At 31.6% G+C, this 22,059-nt stretch overlaps 5 protein-coding genes across 13 annotated transcripts; 2 read left to right on the top strand and 3 right to left on the bottom strand.

Annotated features, from left to right (window-relative positions):
* The first annotated feature begins 311 nt into the window (after positions 1-311).
* Positions 312-4,034, top strand: LOC136785034 (protein unc-45 homolog B-like). Of its 3 annotated transcripts, XM_066746028.1 has the most exons (4): positions 728-793; positions 878-1,039; positions 1,114-1,548; positions 1,620-4,034. In XM_066746028.1, the coding sequence occupies exons 3-4, from the start codon at positions 1,129-1,131 to the stop codon at positions 4,032-4,034; spliced, it is 2,835 nt and encodes a 944-aa protein (XP_066602125.1). In that variant the 5' UTR covers positions 728-793; positions 878-1,039; positions 1,114-1,128. The 3 variants fall into 3 exon arrangements, with proteins under 3 accessions (XP_066602126.1, XP_066602125.1, XP_066602124.1); XM_066746029.1 differs by lacking the exons at positions 728-793; positions 878-1,039 and adding an exon at positions 312-453; XM_066746027.1 differs by having other exon boundaries at positions 757-1,039.
* A 328-nt stretch (positions 4,035-4,362) lies between these two features.
* LOC136785038 (cell division cycle 7-related protein kinase-like) lies at positions 4,363-6,352 on the bottom strand. 4 transcript variants are annotated; one of them, XM_066746034.1, is made up of 9 exons: positions 6,158-6,348; positions 5,880-6,099; positions 5,670-5,763; positions 5,456-5,598; positions 5,282-5,396; positions 5,035-5,209; positions 4,814-4,963; positions 4,629-4,726; positions 4,363-4,536 (listed from the first exon to the last, which is right to left on the bottom strand). In XM_066746034.1, the coding sequence occupies exons 1-9, from the start codon at positions 6,183-6,185 to the stop codon at positions 4,414-4,416; spliced, it is 1,146 nt and encodes a 381-aa protein (XP_066602131.1). In that variant the 5' UTR covers positions 6,186-6,348; the 3' UTR covers positions 4,363-4,413. The 4 variants fall into 4 exon arrangements, with proteins under 4 accessions (XP_066602131.1, XP_066602129.1, XP_066602132.1 ...); XM_066746032.1 differs by having other exon boundaries at positions 4,629-4,963; positions 6,158-6,350; XM_066746035.1 differs by having other exon boundaries at positions 4,403-4,560; positions 4,629-4,963; positions 6,158-6,352.
* A 391-nt stretch (positions 6,353-6,743) lies between these two features.
* Positions 6,744-9,422, bottom strand: LOC136785040 (prohibitin-2-like). The gene is made up of 6 exons (XM_066746038.1): positions 9,088-9,422; positions 8,580-8,842; positions 7,740-8,057; positions 7,559-7,636; positions 7,380-7,476; positions 6,744-7,110 (listed from the first exon to the last, which is right to left on the bottom strand). The coding sequence occupies exons 1-6, from the start codon at positions 9,215-9,217 to the stop codon at positions 6,917-6,919; spliced, it is 1,080 nt and encodes a 359-aa protein (XP_066602135.1). The 5' UTR covers positions 9,218-9,422; the 3' UTR covers positions 6,744-6,916.
* A 378-nt stretch (positions 9,423-9,800) lies between these two features.
* Positions 9,801-12,224, top strand: LOC136785014 (uncharacterized). 3 transcript variants are annotated; one of them, XM_066745994.1, is made up of 6 exons: positions 9,801-10,218; positions 10,453-10,805; positions 10,877-11,316; positions 11,394-11,564; positions 11,684-11,912; positions 11,973-12,224. In XM_066745994.1, exons 1-4 carry the CDS (start codon positions 9,881-9,883, stop codon positions 11,553-11,555), a joined length of 1,293 nt encoding a protein of 430 aa, XP_066602091.1. In that variant the 5' UTR covers positions 9,801-9,880; the 3' UTR covers positions 11,556-11,564; positions 11,684-11,912; positions 11,973-12,224. The 3 variants fall into 3 exon arrangements, with proteins under 3 accessions (XP_066602091.1, XP_066602089.1, XP_066602090.1); XM_066745992.1 differs by having other exon boundaries at positions 11,394-11,569; positions 11,721-11,912; XM_066745993.1 differs by having other exon boundaries at positions 11,394-11,569.
* Positions 12,225-12,531: 307 nt separating this feature from the next.
* On the bottom strand, positions 12,532-13,820 carry LOC136785033 (uncharacterized). 2 transcript variants are annotated; one of them, XM_066746025.1, is made up of 4 exons: positions 13,699-13,820; positions 13,354-13,573; positions 13,087-13,258; positions 12,532-13,011 (listed from the first exon to the last, which is right to left on the bottom strand). In XM_066746025.1, the coding sequence occupies exons 2-4, from the start codon at positions 13,571-13,573 to the stop codon at positions 12,672-12,674; spliced, it is 732 nt and encodes a 243-aa protein (XP_066602122.1). In that variant the 5' UTR covers positions 13,699-13,820; the 3' UTR covers positions 12,532-12,671. The 2 variants fall into 2 exon arrangements, with proteins under 2 accessions (XP_066602122.1, XP_066602123.1); XM_066746026.1 differs by having other exon boundaries at positions 12,532-13,008.
* Between the last annotated feature and the right edge of the window lie 8,239 nt (positions 13,821-22,059).

Below are 22,059 nucleotides of genomic sequence, written 5' to 3'. Positions count from 1 at the left end.
ACTAAAAAGATACCACTATTTTTCAGATGAACTTTTTGAAGCTCTATCTGATACTACGCATTTCTGAGAAGTTCTAAGTAATAAAAATTAATATCTGCTGTAGTTTTATCCTTACAGTAGCTGCAGTATGCACTAAGATGTTTTAGGCTGTGTTGTACATACATATGTATACATACATACTACACAACTTTATTTCACTTACCAGTAATGGCAGTAATACCATTTACTAATTTAATGAGGATGAATCCTAATCTACAAATTTACCACATACTTTCAAAGTTAGGTTCAGTTAGGTTATGGTCACAGAGTCTCTTTATTGTCTGACAGGAATGACAGGTGATAACAATAGAATCATAGAGCAGAGGGGTGAGGGGTCAGCACTCAGCAGGACTCAACAGGATCAGGACTGACCAGTGACCAGGATTCAGAACCATTTAGGACTGTTCAGGACTAGTAAGTAGTTAGGACTCTTGTCACAAAAGTTCTTACTCCGCAGTCCGCTGTCCAGCTTGGCCGACGGAGATGACCAAAGATGACCGTCCGATATCCGTCCGATATCCGTCCACCCATAGAACAACCCTCCTTGGTGTCTTGCTCGATTAAATGAATTTGATCCAAATAAACAAAATGTTCATTTAAGCAATCTAATTAAATTAAAATTTCTAACTAAACGTAATTAAAAAATTTGGATAATTTGCAAATATATTAATTTTACTGATTTATAAAGTGGTTTATTATAAAATTGCTTTGTGTATATAGTTAAAAGCTTCAGCCGGTATATAACCTATTTGAGGTTTAAATCTATTTTTAATTTGTCGAGATCATTTACACACACCAGTACTATAGCTAAGTTTAAAATAAACTTTCGATATTCTAGCATCATCTAGATATTTCTGTTGCTTTTTTATACACTGTGGGAGGTGCTCAGGCAACAGAAGAAATTAATATTCCGCGAGTGGCAATACGAATTATAATTTAATCAGTGAAAAATATTTTTTTATATAAAATATTATATTTATAAAAGTTGCAATATAGAAAGGTAAAATAAAAACTTGCATTACTAAGAGATAGATTATTACCTATGAATAAATTATTTGTATAAAATCTTTATAGAGGGAACAAATAAGAATGACTAAATCTAGCTGGACTTCTAAAGAATGGAAGGAGAAAGGCAATGAGGATTATAGAAAGGAAAACTATGAAGAGGCCGTAACTTCTTATACAGAAGCAATAAAACTGACTAGCGACAATGATCCTGAGAGAGCTGTGTATTATAAAAATCGTGCAGCAGTATATCTCAAGCAACATGATTATGAAAGAACAATTAAAGATTGTGACAAAGCATTAGAAATAATTCCCAATGATCCAAAAGCCTTGTTTCGAAGATGTCAAGCACTGGAGGCAATGGAAAGGTATGAAGAAGCTTATCGGGATGTAAGATATATTATTAATGCAGATCCTGGAAACAAGGCAGTTCAACCTACCGCTGCCCGGTTGCATGAAATTGTTCAAGAACGGTATAAACAGAATTCAAGAGTAAGCGCAAAGGTATGTAAAGCTAAGCAGTAAAAATATAAAGAGCTCTGTGACAAATATTAATTATAATATGTTTAAAATAGGTTATTCAAATGTTAGAAGTTGCTTTTAATTTAGAAGGAGATAAGGAAAAACGTGAATCTGGAATGAATAATCTGTTGGTGCTCTCTCGTGAAAATGCAGGTGCTGAATTGATGTTCAAGGAAGGAATAGTTAAAATGATTTTACGGTTGTTAAAACTTGAAAAGAATGAAGAGATCATTATCTCAGCCATTCGTATCCTTGCAGAACTCTGCAAAGATAATGTTCCTAGAACGGAAAGTATTCTGACTATAATGGGTGTACCATGGTTTCTGGAGATGCTCAGCAGTAAATCTCAGGAAAGAGTAAATGCAGCCCAATATTGTCTACAAACAATATTGAATACCTTCAGTGGAATGAATAATAAAACCGAGACGAAACCAGACAGAGAAATGTGTGAAAAGTACAAGAAAGAAATTGATACAATATTGACGTGTCTAGTTTGCAGCATGACTAGCCGTACAATTACTGGCATAGCAAGAGATGCAATAATCGAATTGATCATGCGAAATGTTCATTACACAGCTCTTAATTGGGCAGAACGTTTAATTGATATTAATGGACTTCAAAGATTGATGGAAGTTGCCAGTGAGCTTGAAGAATACAAATATGAATCTGCAATGGATATAAGTCCCTCTACACGAACAATAACTAGCGTGTGTTTGGCAATAATTTATGAAAACATGTACTATGATGCCGCGAAGGATAAATTCAGAAATGCCATTGAGGAATTCATCAAGGATAAGCTACTCACACCCGATATTGAATCAAAAGTACGTGTGGTTGTTGCAATAACCACTTTATTGCTCGGTCCATTGGACGTAGGAAACACGATAATCGCGAAAGAAGGAATTATGGAGATGATTCTTGTAATGGCTGGAACAGATGATCCTTTGCAGCAAAAGGTCGCTTGTGAATGTATTGTAGCGGCAGCATCCAAAAAGGACAAAGCTGCTGCTATTATAAACCAGGGAGTAAATATTTTAAAAAAATTGTACCAATCGAAAGATGATTCTATCAAAGTACGAGCACTTGTTGGATTGTGTAAACTGGGTAGTTCTGGGGGTACAGATGCGACGATTAGACCTTTTGCTGAAGGAGCTACAAAGAAATTGGCAGAAGCTTGTAGGAGATTCTTGATAAACCCGAAGACGCAGAAGGATATGAAAAAGTGGGCAGTGGAGGGATTGTCTTACTTAACATTCGACGCTGAGGTAAAGGAAAAGCTGATAGAAGATAAAGAGGCTGTAGCAGCTATGATAGAGCTGGCTAAAACCGGAGATCAATCTGTTCTATATGGAGTGGTGACAACTTTGGTGAACCTTTGCAATGCTTATGATAAACAAGAGATGATACCGGAAATGATAGAGCTGGCCAAATTCGCTAAACATCATATTCCTGAGGAGCATGAGCTGGACGATCCTGATTTTGTGAATAAAAGACTGGTAGCTTTAGCCAAAGCCGGAGTAACCAGTGCTCTGGTTGCTCTTTCAAAAACGGACAGTCAGAATAGCAAAGAGTTAATTGCCAGAGTTTTTAATGCAATTTGCAGTCAGCAAGACGTTAGGGGTCTCGTTGTACAACAGGGTGGAGCAAAAGCCTTGCTGCCTTTAGCTTTGGATGGAACAGACAAAGGCAAGAAACAAGCTGCTCAGGCTTTGGCAAGACTGGGTATTACTATAAATCCAGAAACAGCTTTTCCTGGACAACGAATAATGGAAGTGGTCAGACCTCTGCTGAATCTTCTAAATCCAGATTGCACAGCTTTGGAGAACTTTGAGTCTATGATGGCCTTGTGCAATATAGCTGGTGTTAATAATAGTACCAGGAAGCATATTCTGAAGGAGGGTGGATTTCCTAAAATCGAAGCTTATATGTACGAGGATCACGAAATGCTGAGAAAAGCGTCCATTCAAGTCATTAATAATTTAGTAATGTGCGAGGACACGGTAACATTCTTCGAGCAGGAAAACGATAGAGTCAAGTACTTGGTGATTCTTTGCGAAGATGAGGATGAGGATACTTGTAAAGCTGCATCTGGAGCTTTAGCAATGCTGACCTCGATGAGCAAGAAAGTTTGCTGGAAAATTTTTGAGACCAAATCGTGGCTAGATTCATTAAAGTTTTTACTGGCCAATCCAAATTCCGAATTGCAACACCGAGGACTAGTTATCATTATTAATTTAATGGAAAGTGAAAAGGACATTGCTTCAAAACTAATAAAGACTGATTTAATGGAACTTTTGATGGCCTTAACCAAAATTGAAGAATTTAAAGATAAGAAAGTTAAGGAGCTCGCTTATTCCGCGCTGGAGGCTGCTGCTAGATGGAAGCTTATAAAAAAGAACACCGATAATGCCGAAATTCAACGAAATAACGATCAAGCAGAAATAAATAATATTGAAAACATTGAATGAGCATCTTTGTATTTAAAACTTAGAAACTTTGACAATTATTTATGGGTGTGTTAAGTACAAGTATTGAATATATATAATATTTTTCTTTTGCATAAAATGTTTTAATTAGTTAAGTTCAGTTATCTATTAGTAAATCAAAATTTTGCACTCTATTGCTAATAGCAATGATAATTGTCATAAAATTTATAAAATTAATTGTACATTAATTTCATATATTGAATTAATATTGTAAATACAGTGTGTACCTAATTATTCTGAACATTTAGATGCAATAAAAATTTTAAGGAAAAATAGCATAAGATTAATATAAAAATATTTTTTACCTTTAGAACTTTTAAAATTTTTGATATATTTTTTTACAATAAAACAAGATGAATAGCTATTGTCTTAAGAATGGTTCATTTAGAGCTTCTTCTGCTGTAATTCGTGTTTTATAATTTATGCTGAGCAATCTGGTTAATAAACTGTAAGCCTCCCGTGGATATTCAATATTTGTTGATTCCTAAATCAAGCCCTATGTATTTTTCTATTTTTATGTTTATTACATACAAATCGCAATATATTAAAATAAAAAAAAATCAAATTAAAAATTACCTCATCGGGTATATTACTACTTTTTCTTCTTCTTAACTTTTGGCATAAGAGCATAATATCAGTCTCTGGAATTTCTTCGCTAAATATTATTTTTTTTCCTGAGATAATAGATGAAAGACAAAGTATAAACAATAATAGCAACATATCAAAACCAAATGAAAAAACTAAAATAAGATCCAACACACCCAATTGTCTTGCATATTGCTGTACTTTTGAAGTTCCAAATACAGAAGTTATTTCTGCCAAAGCTGAACAATCGTCTGGTCCATGGAAAAATGAGATAGCACCACTAAGGATACACAACAATATCACTCCACTGGCCCAAATATCTATAGCTAAAATTCAATCATTCGACACATTTATTACAAATATGCTTAATAATAATAAAAAGTTGAGTGCTTCTTACCAGATGTTTGGGCATTGTGTTTTAGTAAAACCTCAGGAGCTCTGAAACCAGGAGTGCCTGCTCTTGGTGCTGTTTCTGTTGGTCTTATTAAACAGATTGAACATATCTTTGGCTTTCCAAAACAAAAGCACTTTTCTTCAACCTTTCTTCCCATATTTAAAGATGTTTTTGTATTCTATAAAAATGAATTATACACATATTAAAATATAAAATATTAAATTTTAATATGTATAATCCATTTCTTTACTTCATCCAGTCTTTTCCGTTTAAGGGACATAGGTTGAAGCTCAGTCTGCTTGGGACGATTAATTGTATTAGGCTTTGATACTTTTTGTGCCAATCCAAAATCAACTAGTAAGTACCTGTGGAAGTTGAAATGATATTTTTATGTCCTACAATAATTTTATCTAGTTTAGTGTACCTTCGATTATGTCTGTCATATAAAAAATTTGTTGGCTTAATGTCTCTATGAATGACATTAAATTTATGAACTCTTCTCAGAGCTGTTAATAATGCTCGCATATAGTCCTTTGTTTCTTGAATACTCATATCATGTACATAATCCTAAGTAAAAAAAGAATGTAATAATTTCCTTCCTTTAATGATAAAACAAAAAATGAACTTTGATCTCTTACTGAAAATTTGTTATGTCTTAAATATGGCATTACAAATACTATGGATCCTTGATATCTTAAGCACATTTCCAGTCCAACAATATGATCAGTACCACTGAAAATTCGAATAACAATTATTATACTACTAGAAATTTTATTTATCTATTTTATTCCACCTAAATAAATATAATAAAATTCAAAAGTATACTAAAATAATTAAAACATTTGTACCCAATTTTTTGTAGGCATTCTAATTCCCGCTTTACACGATCTGGATGAGAAGTAGGAACTAAATATTTTAAAGCAAACTTTTTGGTACTTTTTGATTTCTTTAAAATTCCTAAAAAAACTGAACTAAACGTGCCTTCTCCAACTTTCCCATATATATGAAACAATTCATTTAAACTTGGCATGGTACTTATTAAATTAGTAACACAATCATTTGGCGAATCTAAAAAAAATAACTTAAATTATTTGTAGTTTAAGTATGAATATTGCAAAAACATTACCTTCGGTTATATCCGCCGACATTTCCATTGTTAATATAACAATTTATTACGTCTTTATATTTAATGCAATAAAAAAATTATTTTCATTCTATAAAATTTAAATATTTTTTGGTGGTGTTACGCATCTATGATACGTATTCGAGCTGTAAGTGTAATGCCTGTAATAGCTGTATACTTAACCTTATACAAAAACTTCAGATTTTCGTTTCGTTTTGGCGCCATTTAGTACGTAAATAATCAGTGTTCTCAAACACATCGAAGTGAAGTCTTTACCTAAAAAAGGCATATTGGAATGCAGCAATAGAATTATTAGAATGTAGATTATTTTCATTTATTTGGAGTATTTGGACTAAAGCGCGCAGGCCATAATCGCTATAATCAGACGTAATTATATATATATATTTATATATAGTGTATATGTACATATTCCGATTATATTACATATTTATAAAATGACTTTAATATGATAAATCAAGAACTTTTTTATCAATTTAAAATTCATCGTGTTTATTAGGTTTTCGTTAAGAATTGTCTTTCTAGAACTAAATGAAAAATGTTTATAAAAAATATAAAAATTATTATTGAAAGGTAAAAGAAACTGTGTAATAAGACCGGTCCCCTATTACCTGACCAAGATTAAGCATGTAATATATGGGCACTGGACACTATATGATTAAAATAGTTTAACAAAAATCAACAACTGGTTTTTAAGATTACGACGGCCATTTCAATCCATTCGAATTCTATCGGATTTCTTACTCAACTAAATACAATTTTTTTTGCGCTTTTCTTTGCAGATTCCAACAAAACAGGATTAGAATCTTCGGAGGATGCCGGCACTGAGTTGACAGTACTTTCAACATTAATTAGCACCGAATGAGGACTCGTTTTTAAGGTCTCCACTGCCTTTTGAGTGGTCTTGCTCCAATTTTTCCAGGCTAAGTCCTCGTCACCTGAAAAAAAATTGGCTCGAGGTTGGCGAGCGTGCGCCATCGCGTAGATTGGGAGATACGAGGAAGTGATAAAGTAGCAGAGAACGGGACAGACTTTTTACGCTTATAAAAACATAACACTGAAGCATCTAAGCATTTTCATTAATATCTATATAATTAACGATAAAAAACATTTTGTCCAATGCTACACTCATTTGTACTCAAGTAACACTCGACGTGATAAAGGAAAATATTGTAAGTCTTTCGTGCTGCCTGCCTTTACTTCTTACTTTTTAGTTTCTCCGACAAGTCATCAAAGGCTGGATCTTGGATGTTCAGCATTAGACTATTTCCACTCAGATATACTCTGTTTTGGGAAGTCGCAATCTGAAATAATGGTTTTTGCCACTTAGTACAGTCTTTCATCCTTCATCATAAAAGCTTGGAGAAAAAAATATTGGATACATACTGTGCGAGCAATCTGCTGGGCTGCCCGAAGTTTTCGCAATTTAAGATATCCAGGGTTTTGGCTAATAGCCTGTCCAAGGTGCATGGAGTTAAGGCAAATATATTTTATAATTATAAAGTTTGTTTAACATTAAAAGATTAATGTTTTGATTACACGTATTAATATATAGTAGAAAGGATATCATTTTTGCAGCTTCTGCTTCTCCCTCAGCTTGAACGATCTTTCCTTGCCTTTCCTGTTTTGCCCTTTCTACTACAAATGCAGCTCTCTGAGCCTCCTGTTGTGCTACTTGTTTGGCTTCAACAGCAGCTGTATATTCTTTTCCAAAACTAAGCTCTGTGATAGAAACATCATCAAGTATAATGTTAAAATCTCTAGCACGCTCCGTCAACTCTTTTCTAACCATATTTGATACTTGTTGCCTCATTGTAATCAACTGAGATGCATTAAATTTAGCAACAACGGATTTTAATACTTCATTACATATACTTGGCAGAACCTGTAAATTATTAAAACTATTCAAAAACAGAATTTTATATCAACTTTATATATTAGCCTGATAATATGCTCAACTGCACATAAACATTTAAGCTACTTTTTTATAATAAATCATTAATAATTAGATCAGATCACATAAGTTTTAATAAAATTCAATTTGATCTTTTCACATCCTGTATCAGAATTTAGCACCCTCCAGTAGAAGCTTCGCTATGGTAATTATTTTGAACTACATTTGTTTTGATTATAATTCTTAATTCCAAATGATCAGAAGTCTAGTTCTGACCTTAGGCATCAGCATCAAAAGCTATATATTAAGAGAGCATTTTATAAAATCACCATTTTAAAATGATAGCATCAAGATTATGATGCTTAATTTGAAAAAGGCATAGTGAAAGCTATGAAAAACTAGGTAATATGGTCCAATTATTCTTATTTTTGATTATGAAGAAGTGGTAAAAAAGTAAGCATAGCTTTTGCTTTTGCGTTAATGCGATTTACGCAAGAGTTACTTAATATTTACCTTTTCATCATAATCCAACCCTAATTGGCGGTACATAGATGGTAAGGTATTAGCATCCGGTCTTGATAAAACCCTAAGAGATATATTGACCATTTGTAAATCTTTAGATCCAGTAGGAGATGAGATTTTTCTTGGTCTACTTCGAATATCATAGATAATTGGATGTTGGAACCATGGTACACGGAAGTGAAGACCTTCAGCCATGACATCTTTTTGTACACCAGTAAGACGAGAAAATAAAATTGCTCTATGCCCACCTTCGACTAAAATATTAGAAGCATTAATTGTTAATTACTAAAAGCAAATGTAATGTTAAAAATCTCTTTAAAATCTTGTTGACCGATAAAATTACATAATTATTAATTGACTAATATAATTTTGCAACTATAATTTATTGCACTTTCCTGCTAAGTAATGTAGCTATTAGTAAAAACATTCCAAAATAAATGATTTACGATGAAAAGTTAAAACTTTGCTTGATAATGTTAAATTAAGATGAAGTATTAACCTGTATACATGGATTTCATCAAACCGACACCAGCTACGCCGGTAAGGATCAAAGATTTTATTCCTAATGAGGCCATATTTGGATTTTTACCAAACTTTGAGAAGATTCCATTTAAATTACTCTGTGACATTGTTAATAGCTATTAACTAACGGAATAATAGCGAACAGTTACTGGGATCTGCACCTTTTTACTCTTTAACGTAGAAAAATGAAGAATATATATCACACGTTAGAAGAACGGAAGATATCATTGCCTTATTGTGCCTTATAGAGATGGAGCCGGAGGCGATGGATGGAGTCGATGGTGCTGATTGCATGGTGGGGCGAGATGGTGCCGCCGTGGGGATGATTGCATCATTGCATGGTGGGGCGAGATCAGCGATGCCAAGTCCGCCATCTTGAATTACAATACATAGGGCTTGAGCAGAGAAGAAGACGTAGAGACGTACGTCAAAAAAATGACGTCATGAACGATACGAAGTTGGCTTTTTGACGTGGACGTAAAAGTAGTTAAGGCAGAGAAATCTGTAAACTGTAAGACGTAAGAGAAAGCAGCTAACCGCTACTTTTAGTTAATCTGGTTGTAGAGAAGCATGATTCGTTGACACGAATGGAAATTGGGTTAAAATATTTTTAATTTATTTAAAACTAAATAATTGCGAAGTACATTCGTGGTTTGTATCTTTTTTGTTAGACTACAAATTACTACATCAATTTTCTATTTTTATCAGTGATAATAGTTATTGAAATTTGCAAAATATTTTTAATAAAAATTAAACACCTTATTTAAAAAATGTTAAACGTTCAAAGCATCTGCATAAAAAATGACACTGATATGCTTACAGTTTTCAATTCATGTTTGCTGATGTATTTCTTATTAAAACGAAAAATAAGACAAAAGCGATGGAAAAATAGACGGTGGCTCGTTAGCCCAATTAATGAGTTACGTGACCTTTATGGAGACTACACCATATTGTTCCAAGAGTTGAAAAGAGATGATAATAAGTTTTACAGATATACTAGAATGACATTAAAGCAGTTTAATGAATTATTAAAAATGACAGCCCCCTTTTTAAAAAAGAAAAGTGGACGTGCTTTGCCTCCAGAGTTGAGGCTCATAATAGTATTAAGGTAAATATTGTATATGAAATACATTTATTTCAAACTTTTATTTCCAAATCAAAACAATATATGAGAATGAATTTTCAATTTAAACGTATTCTGATTTGAATGTCAATATAGGCAATGATATATAGAGAACCTTGTATATAAAAACTTATTAATTTTATTCCAACAAATTAAGAGCTGTTGAAACCAATTAAATTTATTAATCAATATCAGTTGTAATACGTTTTATTATTGTAGATACCTCGCTACAGGAGACTCTCCATTAACAATTGCACTATCATTCAGAGTAGGTGAATCTACTGTAAGATCTCTTGTAAAAGAAGTGTGTTCTGTGTTAATAAAAGTATTAGAGCCCCTATATCTTGCATTACCTAACGAAGAGGATTGGAGACATATAGCAAATGGTTACTGGAACAGGTGGAACTTACCTAACTGCATTGGTGCAATAGATGGAAAGCACATAAGAATCCGATGCCCCCCTAATTCAGGAAGTCTTTATTTTAACTACAAGAAATACTATAGTATAGTACTGATGGCAATATCTGATCATGTGTACCGCTTTACTTTAGTGGATATTGGAGGTTATGGAGGTAATTTTATTATACTTATATATTTCTTATTTATGGCAGTGTATATCACATAAAATATTTTACATTTAAAGGAAATAGCGATGGTGGAATTTTTAATGAGAGTAATATTGGCATCAATCTTATCAATAATAATTTAAATTTACCACAAAATGAAATCAAGCTTCCCAATAGTAGCCTCAGAACAAGTACTTACTTTATAGCTGATGATGCCTTTAAACTTTCAAAAAGAATTATGAAGCCGTATTCAGGTACCAATTTATCGTATGACAAAAGAATATTCAACTACCGTATATCCAGAGCCAGGCGAACCGTAGAGAGTGCATTTGGAATATTATCAAACAAGTGGAGAATTTGTCATACAGTTATGAGTGTTCTCCCAGAAACAGCAGATATTATAGTGACTGCTTCAGTATGCCTGCATAATTTTATATTAAAAGAAGAAGAAAACAGTCAATATAAAAATTACAGCAGAGAAATTGTTTCTGATAATACTGTAAATACAGATAATATGGTAAAAATAGTATAAAAGTGTTTAACAGTATGTAATTCATATAAATTGTTAAGCAGCTGATAATTTCTATATTTTAGGATTTTACATGGATTAATATACCTAATTCGTCGCAAACAGAAAATGAAATCACAAATGGGGAAATTCAGAGACAAGTTTTAAGTAATTATTTTCTTAGTGAGGATGGAAAAGTTATGTGGCAACATGAGTATATTCAACGTGGCAAATATAGAGATAAATAATGCAAAATTGTAAGGTATAAATAATCATCAATGTTTGATTTTATATTATGAATATTAGATGACAATTTAGTCATGAATATAATGATATCAAAAATCCAGTAAAAAAGTTTAAACAATTATCTTTACAGAAACAAGTTTTCTTAATCGTGTTCCATTTTTATTCAGTTCACAAATACCAAATACAATTAATGATATAATTGAGACAAATTATATGGAAGCAAGTGACAATTCAGCACATATGGAAAATATTTCAAGGTTACAGTAAAGTCTTATCATTTATAAATGGATTTGCTAAAACATATACTGTGGATTGACATTGGAGCATTTAAAAAGTAAAATGTTGTTGAAGTACTAGTGGTAAGTGATGCTTTATTTAATATGATTTTAATTCAAATATTTTAAAATACTCCAATCTAGTTTTAGATGAAGAATGCAGAAACTTTAACAATGGAATAGCAAATAGGAAGTTCAGGACTAGGGTATATATAACCTGCCATTAATATTTTTATGAGATGATGTTGGTAACTCACAGACTACAATTTAATTAATAATTTACTTACGTTATGCATAAATGTTTATATTATTTCATCATATAAATTTACGTTATGCAAGTAGCCATTCAAAACCACAAAATATAAAGAGAATCAATTAACGCTGAAGAAGTCATTAATGAAAAAATACAAATTCATTTTGTATACTGTTCTCATTTCCATTTGGTTTTTAATACATGTCGTTGCTATAATTAAAATTGATGTTTATTTTTAAAACGATATTAACATAATAACTAAATATATCCATTGATAAACATTTGTTTCTTATTTATACTATTTTGTTAATTATATTAGGTTATTTTATAATAAACAAGACACAGTTTCTGAAACTTCTACTATTTTCGTACATTTATTGAATAATCACGCAACAATTTGCAATTAAGTTTTAATATAATAATAATACTAGTATTGCATTACCTCACACTTTTTTGTTTAGTGTTAATATAAGTCTTTAATACAGCATATTTTAAAATTTTATATTAACTATACGTAAAAATAAAAAAAACATAACAAGCATTTAAATGTATTTAGTAATATAAATCAGTCAACTTAATTAGAGAAAGAATTACTTTTGTAATGGTGCATTCAGTGCCTCCATCAACATTTTTCGTCTGTAATATATATCTTCCTCTGGAATTGCCTTATAAGAAGAAATTAAGAATTCAATAAAAGCATCATCGGGCGATGATGACGTTTTTTTCTCTTCCATAAAATTACAAATTTTTGAACTCATTTGCAATATTGTAGCCTCTAACTCCCTTGTTTCATCAATCTTTCGTTTTTTTTCTTTAAAGGGAATAACGTTTTCTTTATCTTTCAATATATCTGAAAACTCATATGTATTTATGGACTCCGGCAACTGTGATCTTCCACTGGTACTCGGTTTGGGACAGTTTGTATAACTTCTATAATAAGAGCAATTAGCAACTTTTTGATTCTTGTTAATTAAAAATATTTATTAATGATAAAAATAATCATACTTTCGCCTTTTAATAACGTCATCCAAAAATGACAATTGAGAAAAAAATGCAAACTTTGTTTGCTTCACTGCTCCACTTCCACTAGGACAGTTGTTAATTCTCTTTACATTAGTATATTGGTCTCTTAGGGAGGTACATCTCTTTTGACAGTATTGTGGCGTATACATTTTGTCTGTAAATAAAGGATTAAAAATATCAAAATATTTATGTTTCTAATTGCAATACTATTTTTCAATGTGTTATTAATAATAGTAAATATATATTCACCATGATTAACTTCAATCATAATAGTAGAAATCTCAACCCAAGCATTATTTCTCATAATAGAATCTTTAAAATTAATATTACTCTTATCATACAAATATGGACGTTCTTTAAATAATTCTATCAATAGTTCATCGCCCTTTTTTTCATTAGTAAATATTTCTAGTTCGTCCTCTTCTTCTGCGTATAAAAGACTTTTTGTATATATTTGATGATCACACATCTTAAAATAATTGAAAAATGAAAGAAAATGATTGAATACTTTTAGAAAATAAAGGATTATTTCAATAAATTATTTTTGTATAAATTTATAAAAATAATAAGTAATGAAGTAACTTTTAAACTTACCCTATTTAATATCACAATGCGGTATAATAATAATACTGAGAACAACGTAAAATAACGAAAGCACTTCGCTATTATTTAGTTTTAAATAAATTAAAAATATTTTAACCCAATTTCCATTCGTGTCAACGAATCATGCTTCTCTACAACCAGATTAACTAAAAGTAGCGGTTAGCTGCTTTCTCTTACGTCTTACAGTTTTACAGATTTCTCTGCCTTAACTACTTTTACGTCCACGTCAAAAAGCCAACTTCGTATCGTTCATGACGTCATTTTTTTGACGTACGTCTCTACGTCTTCTTCTCTGCTCAAGCCCATAATCGGACACAAATGGTACATTGCATGTCACCCAAAATGTACATTCGTGTCCGATTGTGTCTGACTGTCACTGTGTCGATTTTCATAACTGGAAAGCAGCCATATGCTAGTTGTAGCAGAAAGAGGTGTGAAACGTGTGAAATGGAAAAATGTCAAATAGTGAGGTTACTAAAGTAAAAATAGAAAATAATGAATGGAAAGTAAGAATATTCGAACTTTCCATTCATTATTTTCCATTTTTACTTTAGTAACCTCACTATTTGACATTTTTCCATTTCACACCTCTTTCTGCTACAACTAGCATAGTTGAGTTCGGAATTAAACTCTTTTTACTCCGACGGAGCTTTCCCTAGAATCCCTATTCACTCCGTCTAGTAATTCTGTGTCCGGGAGCAAGTTAGAGAGTGAATAGGGAATATGGAAGAGCTGTGATAGCTAATTGCTATTCTATCCCCACTTCTAAAAGGAAAATAGGGGTAAGGATAAATAAGAAATATTGGCACTAATTGGGAGCTCCGTCTGACTAGTTTAAGCGGGGAAAGAAGCAAAATTGACAAATGTTGGTTTCATTATTTTGGAATTAAATTTCAAACGTTTGTTTATATAAATCTAAGGGCCTGATAAAGTAAGTGAAATAAAATTTAAAATAATACAATATCGTGTATAGTTAAAAAATTAATCTTTTATTTCTTTTTAACAGTTGTTATGAATAATGAATATAGTTCGTGTAGACTCTACCAATTTTAATTTAATTTATTTTGATAACTGTCTTCTTTCAATTAATTGCAATAATTTAGTAGTACAGCAAAAATGAAAAATTCCAGTAGCAACTTTATCCCTCCATATATTTTTAATATAATTTTATAAACTACTCACTACTTTTTTCTTGCAGTAGGACATCCATTTTTATTTTATCAAAATAAATTAAATTAAAATTGGTAGAGTCTACACGAACTAAATTCATTATTCATAACAACTGTTAAAAAGAAATAAAAGATTAATTTTTTAACTATACACGATATTGTATTATTTTAAATTTTATTTCACTTACTTTATCAGGCCCTTAGATTTATATAAACAAACGTTTGAAATTTAATTCCAAAATAATGAAACCAACATTTGTCAATTTTGCTTCTTTCCCGCTTAAACTAGTCAGACGGAGCTCCCAATTAGTGCCAATATTTCTTATTTATCCTTACCCCTATTTTCCTTTTAGAAGTGGGGATAGAATAGCAATTAGCTATCACAGCTCTTCCATATTCCCTATTCACTCTCTAACTTGCTCCCGGACACAGAATTACTAGACGGAGTGAAAAGAGTTTAATTCTGAACTCAACTCATGTAAATACTTCTCCACTCCAAAATGGCGAATGGGTCTCATTTTTCTTATTCATCTATTGGTAACGGACCATTTCATGTTGGCACTACATGATATTGACCAATCAGCGCTCTCAGATACCATCATCCTGAGCGCTATAGTCAACTAACACGAATCTCCTATGTCCCGCCGTTAGAGAATCACCCTGTATATTATGGGTGCGTTCCGAGTCACGCATATGCGCGCAGTAAGCACTTAAATTCTATAATAAATGTGACATAAACTGTACATTCTATGCGCTTCATGCGTGATTTGGAATGCACCCTATATTCACAGCCTGTCACCGTGAACGGCGTGAACGAAGACAAATGTTAGTTTACTGAAAAATAAAGTGTAATAAAGAAATAAGGAGTAGTGACAGCTTTGATCTATCTGACAGCTGAAGTACTTATGGTATAAGTGAATGAATAAAATAAAAATGCTTTTCCTAAATTGATTTTTAAATTTTATAAAATGATCAAATGTAGCCATTAATTAATTAGATTTGATAATAAATACAAAAAATGCGTTTTCTTATAACAAATGAGTTGAGGTAAAATAAACTCAATGTTTTTATATTAATCTGTTAACAAATGCACTTTTTATTTATTATTGAGTCCAATAAATTAATGGTTATTAAAAAAAAAATTCCTTGTAATGAAAAAAAAAAAAAAATTTTAAACTTCACCAAGCCTCGAACACGAGCCCACCGCATGACAAACGGCAACCTTCTTCTTCTTCTTCTTTCTGTGTTGGCTTCGGTATTCAATGACCATTCGCCATGTTTTTAATACTAACGCCCTCTATAAGGAGGGAAATATGAATTCAAACATCCACAACTTTGGGTATATTATTCAAGAATTTTATTAATTTTTTCAATTGTCCTATATTGGTATTGATAATATAGTAAATAGTCTTTATTATGTCAAAATCTGGGTTGTAATCTTTGATGATATCGTTTATTAGGTATCTATAGGAGTCCATTAGAGAGCAGTCCCAGAGTAAATGATTTAGGGTTTGTGGGGAGTTGGGTGAGCATGGGCAGTTTGAGGATAAGGATTTACCAATTTTGTACAAGTAATTTAAATCTATGAATTGACCTGAAAAAATCTTGTTTGTAATAGCTATTTCGTTGCGGCTCAAATCAAATTTATCAAACCATGGCTTTTTGAATTTTACTTTATTATATGTCTTAAAGAATTTATCTTCAGAACTATTTGTTGGGGTGGTAATGTCCATTCTATAACTTTGCATTGTTTGTCCCTTGAGGTATAAATATAAAGATTCTGGGTCAATATGTTTGATTTCCAAGTTAGGAGGTATTTCGTTATTACTTGCAATATTGTCAGCTATTTCGTTTCCAATAATACCCTTATGTCCTGGTACCCAAATCAGATGAACATGGTTATTCATGTAAGTAATTTTCTGCAAGGTTTTTAATGACTCGGAGATGAATAAATTGAGTGATGCTCTACACAGTCGAAGGCCGATATTACAGACATCGAATCAGAACAGACAATAAATTGTTCGTATCTATAATTTTTTGTTAATGAGTGTTGTAAACAAATTTTTAGTGCTTTCCTTATAGCCACCAGTTCAGCTATAAATATAGAGTTTATGTTATTGATTTTGATTTTTGTTATAGTGTTAGACGTTGAATCATATATGGCAGCATTTACTGGACCGTTTTCTGGAAACTTGGAACCATCCGTATAAATGATTTTGGTAGTAACAAGATTTGATTCATCAATCAACTTTTGCAACAGCATGTTCCATGTTTTATTAGGATTTGTGCTTTTCTTACATGTATTTCCTATATCCAAATTGATAGCAATATTTTCCATAACTAATTTCATTTCTTTATTTTTACTTGATATGTTAATTTTAGGGAGGCATTTATTATATTGGTTTATGTCTTGGAAAATGTTAAGCAGCTTAGGGTAGTATCTACTTGAAGAGTAACCGTTTGACTTGATTAGGTTATCTAGTTCCTTTATCTCTTTAATTATGAGACTGTTTGGTTGTACCATTCTGTTAATAATAAATTTATATGATGTTATTTTACTTCTATATTGAATTGTTGGTTCATTTGCCAGAACCCAGGATATTTTGTTCGAAGCGTTAGCTGTTATTCCTAATGATTTTTTTAATAGGATTCCAAGTAGTGAATTGTATTTATTTATAATATAGTTGTTGGAGGGATTTAAATATATCGGAAGGCCCCACTCGACAACCGGTCTAATTATTGTTCTGAATATCATAAGAAGAGTAGATGGGTGTGCTCCCCAGGAGTTTTTCTTTAACCATCTCACTATACGGTCGAATTTACAAATTTTTCCAATTGTATAATTTAAGTGGGCCTTCCATAATAGTTTTTCATCAAATACCACACCTAAGAACTTGTATTCTTTAACCTTTTCGATTAAACCATTTTCTGTGCTTATGCCATTGATTGGTGTTATTTTCCTTTTCCTGGTGAATTGAATCATCTTACTTTTGTTATAAGATATATTAAGTCCGATGTTCTTCAAGTGGTTTTCAAGTTTACTTGTGGCTTCAGTAAGTTTTTGGTTTGATGTGTTTTGGTCTTGGTTTTCAATAAATATAATTATATCGTCCGCAAATTTTAATGATCTAACTTCTTCTGGTAAAACCCTGTTTATGTGGTTTATATATATGTTGAACAGTATAGGGCTTAAAACTGATCCTTGTGGTAACCCAATCGATGAGATTCTGTTTCCTATATGGAAGTTGTTTACAAAGAAGTTTAGATCTCTAATTGTCAAGGACTCATAAATGTATTTAAGAATGTTTTCAGGAAATTTCAGTTCCTTTAATTGCAAAATTAAGATTTGTGGGATTACCCTGTCGAATGCTGCTTCAATGTCTAAAAATATTGTTGTTAGTATGGATCTCTTGATAAAAGCTGAATATATGTTAACGGATAAAATCGCTAAGTTATCAAGGCATGATTTGTTATTGCGAAAACCAAACTGTGTACCTGGGATATAAGAGTTTGCTTCGGCAAATTTATGAATTCTTTGTTGAATGAGTTTTTCATATAGTTTCTTTATAGTGTTTTGCAAGGATATGGGTCTGTATTTATTGGATCCAGGTTTTTTCAACAAAATGACATCAAATGAGTTCCATCTGAAAGGGTATTTTCCTGTAGTTAGTATGAAATTGAAGATTTTTAGGATTATATCAATAATGTTACTTGGGAATGATTTAACCAATTCATTGTTTACCAAGTCACCACTTGAAGCCGTATTCGTTTTCAGCTTTTTGATAGCATTTATCAGTTCACTTTGTTTTATAGGTGAGTTATCAAAACTTGTCATGAGGTCGTTGTTCATGCATTCTTCAGCTGAGTTATTGTTAATATTATAAATGTCATTTAGCATTTCAAAGAGAGGGGGGGGTAACCCATAAAGGCGTTAGATTGTTTATTGAATTTTCAATAACAATTTTATCTGGAATGTCCATGCCCTTTGCAGTCTCGTGAGCTTTTGAATTTTTTAGTTTTTTAATAGTTAACCAAATCTCCTTTATACCTGTTTTAGGATTTAGTTTTCCAACAAATTCTTTGAATTTTTCTTGTTTCTTATGATTACATAATTTTCTGAACTCAAGGTTTAATTTCTTTACTTCATTCAGGTTTACTGTAGAATTGCACAATATAAATGTTTTACCCGCTTTTCTTTTTCTTTCCCATAGATTTTTACATTCATCATCCCACCATGAGTTATACTTTTTGTTTTTGTGATTACTATTCTCAGTTTGTATTTTATTCGTTTTTACATTACTAATTTCCAGAGCTTCAGTGATTAAATCAATTAGGTTATCATATTGATATATGAAATTATGTTCGTCAATCGGTGAATTAGATTTGTATGTAGATAAATGATTTATAAAGCTGGACATGTCTATTTTTTTTTTGTATTTAATTTGAATCTAGTATTACTAGCTGAGATATTATCCTCCAAATCAAAGTTACAAATTATAGGGTAGTGGTCACTGATGAATATGTCATTTAATACTTTACAATTGTATAAATAATTAAATGAGTTTCTTACTATAATTAGATCAGTAATGCTTACTACTTTGTTGTGTGTGAATCTGGTAGACATGTCCCTATTTAGTATTTGATAATTTGACGTACTGAGGAAGTTGAACAATTGAGAGCCAGCGTAGTTACACTTAGTAGAACCCCAATTATTATGTTGACAATTAAAATCACCGAGAATTAAAACGTTATTTGAACCTTTTGTTATGTTATTGACACTGGAGAAGAATTTAAACCATTCTTGAGTTTTAATGACGTTTGATGGCTTATTGTATATTAAAAACACCCATAACGTCTTTTGATTGTAATTCAACTTGATGATAAGACTTTCAAAGTTCAAGCTATCTATTTCCTCTGATGATATATTGAATGCCAGAATTGATTTTTTAATAAATATGGCCACGCCACCACCAAATGATTTTCGATCTCTTCTTATAGTATTGTAGTTTTGTAGATTAAAATTGATGTCACTATTTAACCATGTTTCTGTCAGACAAATCAAATCTAAATTGCATTCCATGGACAATTGAGTTAAATAAGCATATTTGTTAGTGGCACTTCTCACGTTCCATAGTAGAAGATTTAGTTCGCTTTGAATCATTTTGTTTCATTATTGAACGTTTTGTATTGTCTGCCAACTACTTGATATATTGCTGAGTCATTAATAATCAGATGGTGAAAGGTACTTTATGTTGATGGTATTGTCTATGTAATGTAATGTATTAATTGTTTACTATTTCGGAAACAATTTCCTTCTTTAAGAGTTTAGTTGGCAGATTATTTAAGGAACTTTTGTTACATACACTTCTTTTACTTCTTTTCATAACTATTTTTTGTGTACTTTTAGGTAGAAACGATTTCGTGTTTTGGGATACTCTCTCCGTCACTACCATTACATCTCTTGGTGTTTGAACCTGTTGTAACTCATCAGTGCCATTGTTATATGACTGGGAGACATTTTCCAAATATAATTGGTTAGAATTTTGAATATTAATGAAGGTTGAGTTTTCATCATGGCTGCTTATATTGTCTATAATATTTTGATTTATATCTTCAGGTGGATCTATATTTTCTATATTGTCATTATTTAGTATAGAATTGCAAGTTATAGAACCAAAATTAAAGATTTCATCAAAATCTTGTGGGGTTTCGCTACCAAGACAGTTTTGATTATACTGAATTTGGCAAGTGTCTGCATTATTTTTAATGTTAGAATAATTTAATATATCATCCGTGATCGTGGGATTATCTCCATTACTCAACTCATTAGCGTTATTTCCCATATTATTATCTTTTCCAGAATTTACTTCTTCACAATTTAGAGCAATTGAGTCATATTCAATTATTTTGCGTTGATGAGTGTTATTATGCCTACTATAGTATAGGTCAATCCAATCAGACAATAGATTAGAAGTGTCTGGTTTAGCCTTTGAATCAAAGTGATTTTCTATTTCTACTTCGTTTGTGAAATTGTTTAACTTTATTAATTTCCTAGCATAATTTTTAGTGCAACTTGTGTATGCTGTGATTCTCCTAATGAGGGCCATGTACTTGAATATCGGACAACTAGGGTCAAGGCTTTTATGGGGTCCATGACAATTACCACACAATATTTTATCAGTACATGTCTCCTCATTATGATCTCCTGAGCAATTTCCACATCTAAAGTGTCCACGACATTGGCTCTTTGTGTGACCAAATCTCTTACATTGGAAACATTTTAGTACTTTGTCAACAAAAGGTTTTATTGCAAGTTTCACAAAAAAAAGGTAAACATAACTGGGTAATGTGTTACCTAGAATTGTTATTTTGATCGAGTTGGTAGGTATTGTTACCTTGTTATTATTGTCCCAACGCGACATTCTTTCGATTTTCTTGATTTCGATGTTCGGATTGTTTAATACTATATTATCATAAATTTCTCTTTCTGATAGCTCAGAAAAAACATTCCTAATTATTCCAGTTTTGTATACAGCAAAATTTGGAATAAATGTGAACCAGTTTAGTTTGTTGCTTATTTCGTTATTTTCAGTTAACTTATTTGCTTGTTCGTAGTTTTCACATTTGAGTTGAATCGTTGTTTTACTAATTTTTTTTAGGGTTATATTAGTGCTAATGTATTTATTTAACAGCTTACCTACTTTCATTAAATGAAGATTTCCTAGATTCACCCTAAAATCGTTTGAAATCATGTGAGTTAAGAACGGACCCGCGTGCTGGTCATTATATCTGTTATCCGATTGTTCATACGCTTTAGACAATATTCTAGAGTTGTCTATAGATAGGGTATCTTTATTAGAATTAAGCTCTATATTATCCTTCTGCGAAGCCATGGTTTGGACCCGATGGACAATACTTAGGATTTGTAGGATTTGTAATTATTAGTCAAGATTTCCTTACCTTGTACAAAATTGGGATTAGGATTTGTAAGGTTATTTTTCTTCTTTAGGTATATTCTTTTGAACAGGAAACTGTATTATTCTGGGACTATGAGTGTTTTAGGTTAAGTCAAATTTATCCGCTCGCTAGCAACGTTCGAAGAGGAATGAAACGGCAACCTTACCGCTTGCGCTACAGCGCTCACTTGATGTACCATAAGCAAAACAGCCTTTTAAAGACTGAA

Source organism: Prorops nasuta, unplaced genomic scaffold (assembly GCF_024137725.1).
Source record: "Prorops nasuta isolate Cenicafe-Biocafe unplaced genomic scaffold, Cenicafe_Pnas_1.2 PNAS00132, whole genome shotgun sequence".
Lineage (NCBI taxonomy): Eukaryota > Metazoa > Arthropoda > Insecta > Hymenoptera > Bethylidae > Prorops > Prorops nasuta.
Note: the sequence above shows the minus strand (reverse complement) of the source record. Positions and strands in the feature narration are given on the sequence as shown.